Below are 12,953 nucleotides of genomic sequence, written 5' to 3' on the forward strand. Positions count from 1 at the left end.
ATATGACTGTTTTGATAGGGATTTTCACAATATGATAACGAAAACCATGGATGAAAAACCAAAATCAAAATTATTTTGCTAATAATGTTTTACCCATAGACCTATCTTTATAGGTCTATGTAAAGAATACACTATTCTTTATCTCGATGGCTGTCTATAATAATTGTTATCATATGAAGTACACCGGTTAAATGTTTAGTGATAACAAAATTAGATAACAGAAAAATACACGAGTTGTGCAAAGCGGCTATGATTCACCAGTTTGAAAATTGTCGGTAAAGTTTAACAAGTAAGTTAGGCTTTGTTTGAGAAAAATTGGATTTTTTTTGACAATGTATTTTATACTTAAGCCATAATGTACTCAGGTACAATTTTGCGCACGCACCTAAAACGTTTGTGTCGCACTTACTGTCAATCGTCTTCGCTGGCCAAAAATGACAGTATTTACGATAAAATAGTCTACAGTTCCGTGTTGGACAGCAAGAAGCTGGTAAAATATTGGCGGGATGTTAAAGTAAAACAAAAATCGAGAAAATTGGTTGCAAATAGATTTGACGTTGAACCCATATCGTTACAATACTTGAACGAGTACACTGAAGAAGATGCAGCAACATCAAATGAAACGGAAAGTGCGTCCCCAGCTAAGCCCTACGTGTTACCATTCAGTATTGTAAGCAAATATGAAAAAACAATGAACGATTCGACAGAGGACGGCCTAGTTGACAACAATATAAATCATGATTGTGAGTACTTTTAAAAAAAAATGTATTTAATATACCCATTACAAGATAAAATGTGGGTGTTAAGTAAAATAAATGTTGCTTTCAAATATGATTTGAATTAATGTCAGTATGTCTTTTTTTGTTTCTAATAGATGAAATGGAACAGTGGGGTGCAAAACGTTGGATGAGCGATTACGAATGCTACGAAGAACGAGATCTAGACTGCGAGGATATTCTGCCTTCGTGGTCATCTAAATATGGTACTCCTGATCCATTGATTGAGATTAGTGACGTACCGTGCGGAGGATGCGGGGCTCAACTACAATGTCAAAATCCGTCTATACCGGGATATTTGCCCAGTGAGTTGTTCTGCCATTGCGAACCGGCTGACTTGAAGACAATGGTGTGCCAACGATGCCATTTCATGCAAAAATACAATACGGCTCTAGCAGTACAAGTGGATCCGATTGACTACCCTAAACTGTTGGCTCCGTTGAAAAGCAAGCGAGCTTTAATTATTTTAATGGTTGACTTGACCGATTTTCCATGTAGCATATGGCCAAACATCTGCAATATAATTGGTAAAAATAAGCCGATCGTAGTGGTTGGTAACAAAATTGACCTGCTGCCCGGCGATTGTCCTGGTTGGATAGATAATGTACAAAAAACATTTGCTGATAGTCTACCCATGGATATCAATGTTAAGCATGTTGCTGTGGTTAGCGCCAAGACTGGATTCGGCATTGAAGAACTAATAAACAAATTACATAGTATTTGGCAAACCAAAGGAGATGTTTATTTGATTGGGTGCACAAACGTCGGCAAATCCACAATGTTTAACACTCTATTGCAGTCTGATTATTGTAGGACTAGGGCCGTGGATTTGGTTCAAAGAGCTACGACATCTCCTTGGCCTGGTACCACTCTCAATCTACTCAAAGTAAGCTTTCATTATTACATTCCCCCTCCCCCCATTTGTAGCGTTGATATAATTATCATTATTTTTCAGTTTCCTATAATGCGACCGTCAAACTGGAGACTATATTTAAGGACTCAACGTTTAATGCGGGAAAAGAAGCAACACATAATAGAAAAACAATTGGAAAACGATCAGAAGAGATTATCGAAAATGAAAATAAACAATGTGCCTTCAATTATTGGTAAAAAAAATTGATTATAAAAAAAAAATGTATTATTGACTGTTACAATTACGTGTAATAGGTCGCCTTGGTCAAACATTTTACAAGCCGAAAGGAGCTAGTCATGAAAATGAAAAATTGGATCCGTTTTCATCGGATTCCGCTATAATTGATCCGAATCGAGTTACTAGTAGCACAATAGGATTAGACGATAAAGACCCCACGCTTGCTCACAGCAAATGGTTGTACGACACTCCGGGCGTGGTTCATCCGGATCAATCCATCAACTTGCTTACAACCGAAGAGTTGATGTTGTCATTGCCTTCTGCTTCGATTGAACCTAGAACGTATTGTCTGAGATCTATGCAGACGCTATTTATCGGCGGGCTCGGACGTATAGATTGCTTGAAGACTGAAGCTAAGTTTGTGCGCTTCACGGTTTTCAGTGCTCGCACACTACCGATTACTGTTTGTCATACGAGTGACGCTGACGAGCTATACACAACACTGCTAGGTTCCGATCTATTAGCCGTTCCATGTGGTAGCAACGACAGGCTTTCCAAATGGCCAGGTCTACATTGTTACAAGAAAACCATTGAACTTAGAGGGATTAATGAAAAAACTAGTTGTGCCGACATTGTTTTGTCATCGGCCGGTAAGTCCTACAAAATTCTTAAATTAAACTCGACTGGCTTACAATATTGTGTGTATTTTCACAGGATGGGTTTCCGTGTCACCGTTTACGAATGACGTATGCAGCCTTCAGGCCTGGACACCCGAGAGAAGAGGCATTTACGTACGCATACCGTCGTTGTTGAAATTTGCAGTAAACAACAGAGGACCGAGAAAAAAATTCACTCCGACTTACCACCCAAAAAAATGAAATGCGAATTACATTTGATATTGTTACATAATATATTAAAATATAGTTTAATATTTTCTATTAATAAACCAACGGCCGTTTTTATACAATTGTAAAAAGAGTCATTTAAACTTATTTCAGTACATTTGGAATCACATTCGTTTTATTCAAATACATACGTTGGAGATTAATCTTAAAAAAACATACTTAATCTTAACTATACCGAAGGCAGAGTTACCACCTGTTATAATAGGTATTGTCAATTGATTTATTTTAATTTAGAAAAAAGTATAATGTATAACAGGTGTTTTTTTCTACTTTTCTATTTGAATATTTTGACCTTTTCGAAAACCTTAGACTTCTTTGGCCAATTTAGTCCAATTTACACCACTTGACTGACCTATTATTATTTTATTAAAGCATAATATGTATGCAGTATGCACACCAAATGATACTTTTGTCAACTCGGTTTTCAATGTGGGTAATAAACAGAAATTTAAGTGGTGATTCAGTTTTAATTTAGCACAAAGTTTGCGTAGAAGGCAAATTGAGTTAAAATGAAAACCTTGGGATTAAAATGTTTATAGAGTAACCCAATCGTAGAAAAGAATTTGTTTCTATTTTTTTTCATAATTTTTAGTCTAAAATAGTTTTTTCCTCAAAAAGTATTGGAAGTATTTTGTTTATTTTAAAACTAATAAGGGCTTTATAAAAATTATTAATTGTTATGAATAAAAATAAAGTTAAAAGTTGGAGCCTTTAAATCTAAATTATTATTTTTAAAAAATTAATTTTGTTTTAAAAAATACAATTATTTGCTTACGATTGACATAAAATACTTTACATAATCAAAAGTGTAGGTACTAAAATATATATATATATATTTTAAATATTAAGTATTTAAAATAAAAGCACATTAATATATATATAAAAAAAAAGAAATATATTAAGTATGAAAAAAAAAAATGGGTTGTTGAATTGAATTAACTAAATGTCCAGTCAACAATATTTATTCAAAGAAGTCTTCCAACATTTTTTGTCGCTAGTACATACTTACACATTATAACAAACATTTTGACCGGCTTGTTTTTTTTTATGTTACACACTTAATTATACATTAAGTTATAACATAAATTAAAAAAAACAGGACTTTAAACGGATTACAATATACAAAATCGGTAATACCTACCCAAAAAAAAAACACATCTCAATTTTTTCTAGTAACCGTTAAACGATATTAAAAAAAAAAAAATTAATAAATATATATATATATATTTATAATAAACAATTACAAATCGAGTATTGTTAATACATATATTGTATGTTTAGGTTTATTTGATTAAAAAATCAGTAAGCTATCCATACAAAAAAAATTAAATCCGTCCAACAGATGTGAGGTGATATTTTTTTATCATAATTTCGTTTTAACTTTAACTAAATTCAAGAAAATTGATTTGACTAGTAAAACATAGTGTTCATTTAGCCTTAAATAATTAGTTGGCATGTTTAAAATGAATCTTAGATTATCCATGATAAATATTGCCTATCTTTTGCTCCTTAATAAATTGTACTTGCCGTCCCCTTAAGTATAAAAGTAATTTGAGTGAAATCCGGGTTGCAAAAATCAAATGGGGTAGGTAGGTACCATTTTACGTGGAATATACCATATATATTTTTCGTTATAAAAAATAATCGATTACTTTTCTGTTAAATTGTTGGTGTAATGCGAAAATTCCATTGAAACAAATATATATATTATAATTATTAAAAAAAACTTGTACTAGATTTCACGGTCATTTACTGAACGGTAATAAATTTGTATTTCCGACAAGGCGAAACAACACGAACGCCAGATAGATGTATTGTTATCTAAATGGATACCTTAATAAAAATAATTCATAGTTATCAAATCGGTAATAAATAAGCAAAGTAAAAAAAGGCGAAATCAAACTACCGAAAGTGTTAATTTAGACGATATGAATTATGAAAATAAACACATTTTTGTCATACTTGGACAAATTAGTAGTGCAAATACCAGAAAGATAAAAAATTAGTACCTACACTGAACTTAAAAACTTATATAATTTTTTTACAGACTTGACATTACTATGCTCACAAGAAATAAAAGACAGAACCAAGAAATTAGTTGAAAAATACTTTAATGTTCTAGCAAACGAATTAGGTGAATTATCAATTTCCAACAATCTATTATAGAACTAAACCCCATAAAGGTCAGAAATAAAGTCACCAGCAAACTAAGAGAAAGAAAATGATTGCAACGTTTCCAAAGTTAGACACACAGCATTAAAATGTATTTAACAATTATTCTCCTATGTTCGGTATTTTAAAAAGAGTAAAGAATTATTCAAGCAATTCTTTTTTGCAGATAAAAATGTGTCGAGTTTAGCGTGCATCAGTGCAAATTAAGAATTGCTCGATTCTATGAATTTGAAGAGTTAGTAGAGAAGTTTGCTGCGTATAATTAATTCAAGAAAACGTAAAACAAAATAATTTAATATTAATTATTTGCGACAAATTGTGTACGTTGTATGTTACAACTTATAAAAATATTAAATTGTAGTTTTATTTATTTCAATGTGATTTTTTCTCTTGTGACTTGAAAAATCATTTTCTATCGTAAGGCGCTGTTTTTTCACAATATCTCGAGGGCCCAAATTAGATAAATCCCACGCTGCCGATATTACATTAAGTTAAACCTATGATTTTTGTATTTACAATGATGTGTTTTTATATTTTCGTATCTGTACCCACGATATCTTTTAAGCCAATGAACCGATTTCTTCGTGTAGCAGCTCTCGAGATCACAAATCGTACCTGGAAGGTACTTTAAAAGACTAAAAATTTAAAAAGTTCATCGTTTCCCCTTAAAAATCGAGAAAAACACCCGAAAATTTACATTTTTTTCAACTTAAAATTACGGCGCTCCATATATTTTTTCAAAATAGGTGAGTTTCAAATCTGTATAGAATATTCTTAAGACACAGTACTACCGACAAACGTTGAAAACCTTAACAATTGTCGTACACCATTTCTCCTAGAAGGGGTGGAATTGTTTTCTTTCTTTCGCTTTTTCATGCAAAGTTTTAGGGGTTTATGTATGTAAAATTAGACCAAAGGTAGATGTAGAATGGGGCTATGACATAATATACAATTTGCTCAAAAATCTGTAGTGAAACATTTTTTTTTTATTAAGGAAAAACCGAAAAATTACACTTTGACCGTAGTCGGTTTTCATCGGCCAATTCCCACGTGAGAGCTACTTAGATAGGTGCGCAGTAAGTCTGGCGTTCAATTTATCGGTTAAGTGCGATTCTGAAAAAACGCTGTTTGCTTTTGTCGCTCAATTTACACACTTCCGCCAGGCTTACCGCTATCTCCACTTACCCTATATTGTAATTGTCGGTTGTGCGCTGTACAATAATTTATTTTCCCACTGGCAGTTGCGCTCCGCACGTTTGTCGGCCTTGCCAAAACGCAGGGCCTGTAATTGGTCGCCCGGTTGCCTATTTATATTTTATTATCACGGCAATAGCTTGCAACGGCATGCCGCAATTGAATAATTGACCCGAGCGTTCGTCAATTGAATACGTCCGGTCCGCCGAAAGAGCCGCGCACATAGTCCCTGATTTTGTTCACTCTTGTCGAACAGTCTACGACGGACCGGCATCTCGACTTGTTGTTCTATTGCGGTGTGTAAATCTGAAATTCGCCTTCGCTTTGCAAAAAAGAAATCCGAAAAGTTTCATCGACAATGCGTTATACAATCCTAACGGCTTACGTCGTCGCCATGTTGGGCGCGCAATGCCGGAGCGACGCCGACGGTCTGAAGCACATGCTGTACAACTTCAGCCGTCTCAGCCATTACATGGACGTGCTGAAAGTGGACATGGACCGGCTCAAGCCGCTCATGGACGGGCCGCCCGACACGCGCATGGAAAACTACTACGCGGTGCTCAGCACCAACATGAACCGCGTGAACCGCTATTGGTATCTTTATCTGGACGAAATCGACAGGGAGGACGGCACGTACAGCGTCCCGGAGCGCATGAAACTGGTGTCGGCCTTCAAGGATCTGACGAGGAAACGCGAGGTGTTGTCCGCGTTCATGGACGAGCACAAGGTGCTGATGGACAGGAAGCGGTTGAAGGCGCAGCAGGCGCTCTACATGCGCAAACTGTTCGCCGAACAGTACACCACGCCGTCCGTCTCGGCGGACGCCGTCTAGAACGCGCGACGCACTACGGTGTTCGTAATATAGCAGTATGTCGTTTTTTTTTTTTTTAAATCTACCTATCGCGTCGTCGTCCTTGTAGATCGTCCCTGTTGGCGGACTGGCCTGCGGCGAGGCCATTATTGCACGAACCGGTGACTCGGCGCGGCGGTATGATCAACATTTATAATATCAACGCTTGACGACATATTTTTTATGCATACATATTAATATGTTTTTGAATTTACATTACATATTTTAGTCTATTAAGTACACTTTTATTCGATGTGTAATACAAAATAAATTAACCGTTTTCTGTACAAGAAATTAACTGTGTCGTCCATTTTATTACCATAAGTAAGACTAAGATGCAAAAAAAAAAATTAAAATAAAAACAGCCCGAAATAGCGTAAAAAAAAAGCTGTTGACGTGGAAAATAATGATAATTAACCCCGGTAGTCCGCGAGCAGCTTTAGAAGTTTGGCTATTGAAACAAAAACGTGATGTTGTTCAATTAATATTGTCGTCACAGACAGTTTTGATTGCCGTTTGTTGACATTTGGAAAAGTGTACTCGGGTACTTACGGTACAAAGCGATTTTTGAAACGACAACCAAAAATATATATTTTGTGAAAATATAAGACCGATTCGGACTCGGCGAGAATAATATATTCTATAAAAAAGGTTTTCGTTTCAAAAAAACGTTCAAATTTTGTTGAACTTCAGCGTTTTATCGCGACAGATTGTGTTCCAAAAAACAAACAATTCCAAATGTGACATCGAAGAACTGCCGAAGAGAGTTTGTTATTAATTTTGTTTACGAGTTTAATTGACAAAGCCAACAATTATCATTAACGCAAGTCGTATACCTGGTAAAAAATATTAAACATATCTCGTTCGATTATCTGGTCATTTATAAAGTTGAGCAAATTTTCATTCAAACAATATTGTTAATTGAACTTTTCAAACTGTTTACAAAAAAAAAAAAAAAAAAATTGACCGCTAAAATTGTCTAAGATAATTAATTATTTAGGTAAAATAACTTAATATCAAATTTTACACTTCAGACATCATTATGTTATGTCATTTTAGTAACTTTTTACTTCTGATGCTGAGAACGACGCGACGGCGAAGTCGGATTTGGTCAATCGGAGTTAAAAAAAACTTCATTCGCTTACTTTTTTTTTTAAATGTAACTTAAATTAATATTCAAGTTTTAATTTTCAAGTATGATAAAACGTAGATATTTTTTTTTTTTTTGGTCAAGAAAATTTGAGACCGTTATATTAAATAAAGTGCGAGCAGAAAAAAAAATTACTTTTCTACGGATTTAAAAAATTAATGCAATAAAAAAAAAAAACCGTTTAAAAGCTCATTTCTGATAACCGTAAAATTACTTGTAAGTCTCAGATCGACTTCCGCCGAGGGACAAGCACACACTTCTTACCACTGTGAACGTCATTTATAGAAAACTTCAAAGAAGCAAAGAATGCGGTAAGTATCTATGACGGAATTTTGTACCTAAAACACGTTAAAGATTTAGACCATTAGAGAAAAACGGCTTAAGTATCTACCTATAAGTAGGCCTAAAACAAGATAATTTTAAATTTTCAACGGTATTTGAAAATGTATCAATACAATTATACGGTTTATAGTAAAAGTTTAAGTCTATCGCAATCGGGTTTAAAAAAAAATATGAAACAGGTTTATTTTCGCCTCAAATTATAATTATTATACTGCGTTGTATCTAATTATGGAACGTCCATCAAAAAACCATTTCTGTCCTCATTGTTTTAATATATATATATTAATATTTAAATGTAATCCGGAAAATATGCATTTTTAAACTTAGAAATTGTTTCGGCGATTGTGTGATAATCTATTTTTTGTTAATTTAGAAAATATTGTTAAACATATACAGGGTGATCATTTAACCACTCATAGGATTAAACGAGAACGTGATCTCAATATCTCACAATTTTCGAATTGTAAAACAACAATTTCTAACCAGATTTGAACAACTGTTTGTTTAAAGTCAAAAGAGTTTAAAAGTTAGGGCTGGAGGAGAAGTGCAGTTGGGATAAAAATAACACTACAACACTCCACCTTTCCTCCTGCTCTAAACTTGAAACTTGAATAACTTCAAAAATAGTTGCCCAAAACTGGTTATAGACCAGTCAAAATATTCAGTGCGTTATTCTCAATGAAACGTACGCGTTACCATTTAAGTATAAAAAAATTGATATAAAAAAAAAACTAAGTTTGGTAAGGGGGTAAAAACAATTACAAATTGTGAAAAATTGAGATCACATTGTACGAAAACGTTATGAAAGGGTTTTGATAAAAACGATCACTCTGTATTATGTGGGTTATAATTAATTTAATTTGCTTAACCAAATCGGTAATCGGTACGAAAATGAATATAGAGCTTTACATATAGCAGTTGACAATAATAAAAAAATCATTTGTTTTTATCTAGTCATTCAAAAATCATTAGTGTACCTAATAGCACAGTGACTTGTATTTCGGAGTGAAATATATGTTCTACAAACTGTCATTATAAGTTAGGCACTTATATTAAGTATCAATAGTTAAATATTCCTGACGTGTAGTCGACATTAAACGTTTTTGGTATACTGTAAAATTTAGTTTTTTTTTTTTTTATCAACAAGACAAATTTTAATTAAAATCGTTTAAGCGTTGGTATTTTTTAAATTTTTTCTTTTTTTTTTGTTAAGGTAATTTAATCACTTCTACTTAGTTTATATCTGCAATGGTTCGTCTAAGGATAAAATCCCTGTTTTGATGAACGAGAGCTGATAGTGTTTACTGTGAGATGATTGCCGCCGGCCACTATTCCATATTATATTATAGTTAATTTTCGATCAAACTATAAATTGTAAAATATTACAATGTTTAACGTGTTCCTAACCTGTTTGCATAGCCTGACCGGAGGACGTCACACTCGTCTAGTCGGCTACAAGATATCCTTGCAATGGCCGACAAGCAGTCTTACTTGTATTAGAGTTCACCAACAATCGGCGCATATTAAAGCCATTAAATTATTTTATTTTGCAATTACACGAGTGGTCGGTGCTAGATGAGCGATCGAATTTCTTATCGTTTTACACAACAACCCAAGACATTACTATGGACAGAGCTGGGCAAAATCCAAATTTTCGGACAACCGACTTTTTACCGGTTAATTTATAATGGTCATTAAGTAGGTGGCAGTCCGACTACTATAAATGATAATACTAAACTGGTTCCACGTTTTTTTTTTTGGTATTTAAAGGATTTTGAAAATTCGATGATTTGCCAATATGAAACCGGGTTAAAGTTGAGAACTGAACGAGTAAAGTAATATCTTTGTTAGGTTAGACCAGTGTTGTTATTAACGTTTCTTTTGTAATTAATTTCTTTCCTCATTTTGCAAAAAAATAAAAATAAATATTAGCATATTTTATATTGTATACTATATAGTTTTGGAACAAATATATTTTATGGCCCAAACGACTTGTTTAATTTTTTTTTTATACTAAACAAGTATTTTTCTAAATGTTTCTGGTCACACTTGATTTTTAACTTTATCATACATTTAAAATAAATTGTAAAATTATGAATTATTCATCAAATTAACCCAGTGCCATACAAAGAAACTACTTAAAATGCTATTTTCAGAATGTGCAAAATGTTTAAATTGAACAATATTGATTGGGTTAAGGTAACGTGTCACTTTAGCCTTACCTTACCCTATGCTTCCCCTCTCCCCTTCTCTAACTTTCAGCCTGCCTAATGTCTTGATTACTAACGTTTATCGTTTTTTTTTCGCTTTTTTTTTCCATAATTCACATTACTCTGATCAGTCTCTTATCTTTTGTAATTTTCAAATAAGATTTCACATCATATAGTTCAACTAGAGACAAAAAATATTTCTAATATCGGCTACATTTGGCCAATTGTCTGGAAGTCTTAGCGGTGTTACAAAGTTAAATCTAGAGAGATCGGTATTTTTCAAGTTTTCTGGACTTGAGCGAAATGGGCATTAAACTCCTTAAGGTGTATTCTAGTTGTGCATCCCACCGAACTGATCAACGAAATCACCTACTTCCACGAAGCATTTTATAACTATTGTACCTAATAAGTGATTTTTGTTATATTATAATGTAGGTAATATAAAATAATTAAAACGTTAACGAGTTTTTAGTTAGAATAACGAGATAACAAGAGTAATGTCATATATTATTATAAGATACAAGTAGCATATTGTTGCTGAGTATTTGATGCTCAGCCTTGATATTATGATTTTTTAAGTTAATACCGGTATTTTCGACGTTTGAACGAATCAACTCTACTTTATATGTACTTGCAAGTAAAAAAAAAAAAAAAAAACTGGTATGTTGTGTAAAAAAAGAGGTACCAATCGTGATTTTTGTTAACAAACCGCATTCGTGTCGGCTAACTAATTCTATTAAATAAAAGTTACATTGTATAAAATAATATAATTATACCTATTGCTGTGTGAGTACCATTAATTATATTATATATCGAGATAAAAATTATGCAGTCAATTTCCAGTGAAATGATTTCATTACAAATTACATATAATCGACCTTATATTAACGCCTCGGGCAGAAATAAAGTTTGGCGCCTATGCACTAGATGATGCACATTATATATTTAAAAAACATTATTTTTTTTTCTCAAGGATTTTTGCTGTAGATACGTTTCGACTCTACATTGTAATGTGCTAAGCGAAACAACTGTTTTCGTTGAACTCGAAATACTTTTTCAGTTTAGAATAACATAATATAATATGTAATTCATACAGTAACCTACCTATAGTAGTTTTTGCTTAGAATTCTAGTTTTGGTCCAATGAAAAAAATCGATTTTCTTTAATAATTAAGTACCTACTTTAAAAAAAAAAACTAATTTACAATCTTTACAGTTTGTACATTAGGTAAATTATCTGAAAATTAGTGACGATTGACATGACAGTAAGATTAATGGCAAGACACTCGGCCGACTAGAAAATTAAAAAATTTGCTTACAAATAAAAAACAATATAGTTTGCCCGTTTTGTTCAACGCTTATTGTACATTGTTGTATACAATAATGATTATATTAAGTATCCCCGGGGCTAATTGAGATCTAAGTTGTTTGGGGTTGCTATTTAATTTGTGTTTGTAAACTTTTGCGGTAGGTATATCTTAAAATTGTACCCAAAATCGCAGTTTTGTCCACTGTGTGCAGCAACTGCAATTTAATTCTATATTTTTACCGTGTTGCATTTTACCCTGTAAAAGTGTGACCCGTGGCGATGACGGATCATGCGGTTGTCCTTCGACCAACTGCGTTTGGTTGCAGAATAGTTCAAATATATTCTCGATAGCAAATGGCATATTATTATAGGTAAATCTAGTTTAAAAAATGTGTTTCATATAAAAAAAAAAAACATAACGTAGACGGGTTTAACATATATGTATATATATATATAAACTTTAACGATTTTCGCAGAACTGGCTCTTGTTATACCTATAGAAGTTGTCTGCTCTGTGTGCGAGGAGTTCACCTTTGTATCCAAGGAGAACGCAGGTTTTATGGCAGAAATCTGCGCGACTCACTGTGGAGCCGACAAGTGCTATGACTATACAGGGTGATTTTATTATAGTCAATATCTCATTGGGTTTAATTAGTAATTGAATTTTTTTTTTACATTGTTTTTACATAATATAATCTCAATATTTTCCACAGATTTCTTATGTTCCCGTGCCCCTCCCAAACTAATTGTTTTTATATAATAAAATATGTACGTTACCATATATTTTTAAGTTTCAAAGGTTGATATAAAAATAATTAGTTTGGGAGGGAATTAAAAACGCATACAAATTTGCAAGATATTGAGATCACATTGTTTAAAAACACAATGCAAAAGAAAAATTCAATTATACTAATTATTGAGATATTGAGTGGCTCGCGATAAAAAAATTACCTGTA

The 12,953-nt window shown here is 32.9% G+C and overlaps 1 protein-coding gene across 1 annotated transcript; it reads left to right on the forward strand.

Annotated features, from left to right (window-relative positions):
- The first annotated feature begins 198 nt into the window (after positions 1 to 198).
- On the forward strand, positions 199 to 2,843 carry LOC126842887 (nitric oxide-associated protein 1). Its single transcript, XM_050580103.1, has 5 exons — positions 199 to 743; positions 875 to 1,662; positions 1,732 to 1,882; positions 1,944 to 2,516; positions 2,581 to 2,843. Exons 1-5 carry the CDS (start codon positions 356 to 358, stop codon positions 2,742 to 2,744), a joined length of 2,064 nt encoding a protein of 687 aa, XP_050436060.1. The 5' UTR covers positions 199 to 355; the 3' UTR covers positions 2,745 to 2,843.
- Positions 2,844 to 12,953: the final 10,110 nt, after the last annotated feature.

Source organism: Adelges cooleyi, unplaced genomic scaffold (assembly GCF_023614345.1).
Source record: "Adelges cooleyi isolate 19-005CV unplaced genomic scaffold, UGA_ACOO_1.1 ACOO_flye_CR_arks_rails_tigmint_CR_PRNA_574, whole genome shotgun sequence".
NCBI classification, from domain to species: Eukaryota; Metazoa; Arthropoda; class Insecta; order Hemiptera; family Adelgidae; genus Adelges; species Adelges cooleyi.

Coding starts and splice junctions, on each gene's coding strand:
- LOC126842887 (XM_050580103.1), top strand. CDS start 356: ATGTACTCAGGTACAATTTTGCGCACGCACCTAAAACGTTTGTGTCGC. Junction 744..874: donor CAACAATATAAATCATGATT/GTGAGTACTTTT, acceptor TGTTTCTAATAG/ATGAAATGGAACAGTGGGGT. Junction 1,883..1,943: donor CAATGTGCCTTCAATTATTG/GTAAAAAAAATT, acceptor TACGTGTAATAG/GTCGCCTTGGTCAAACATTT.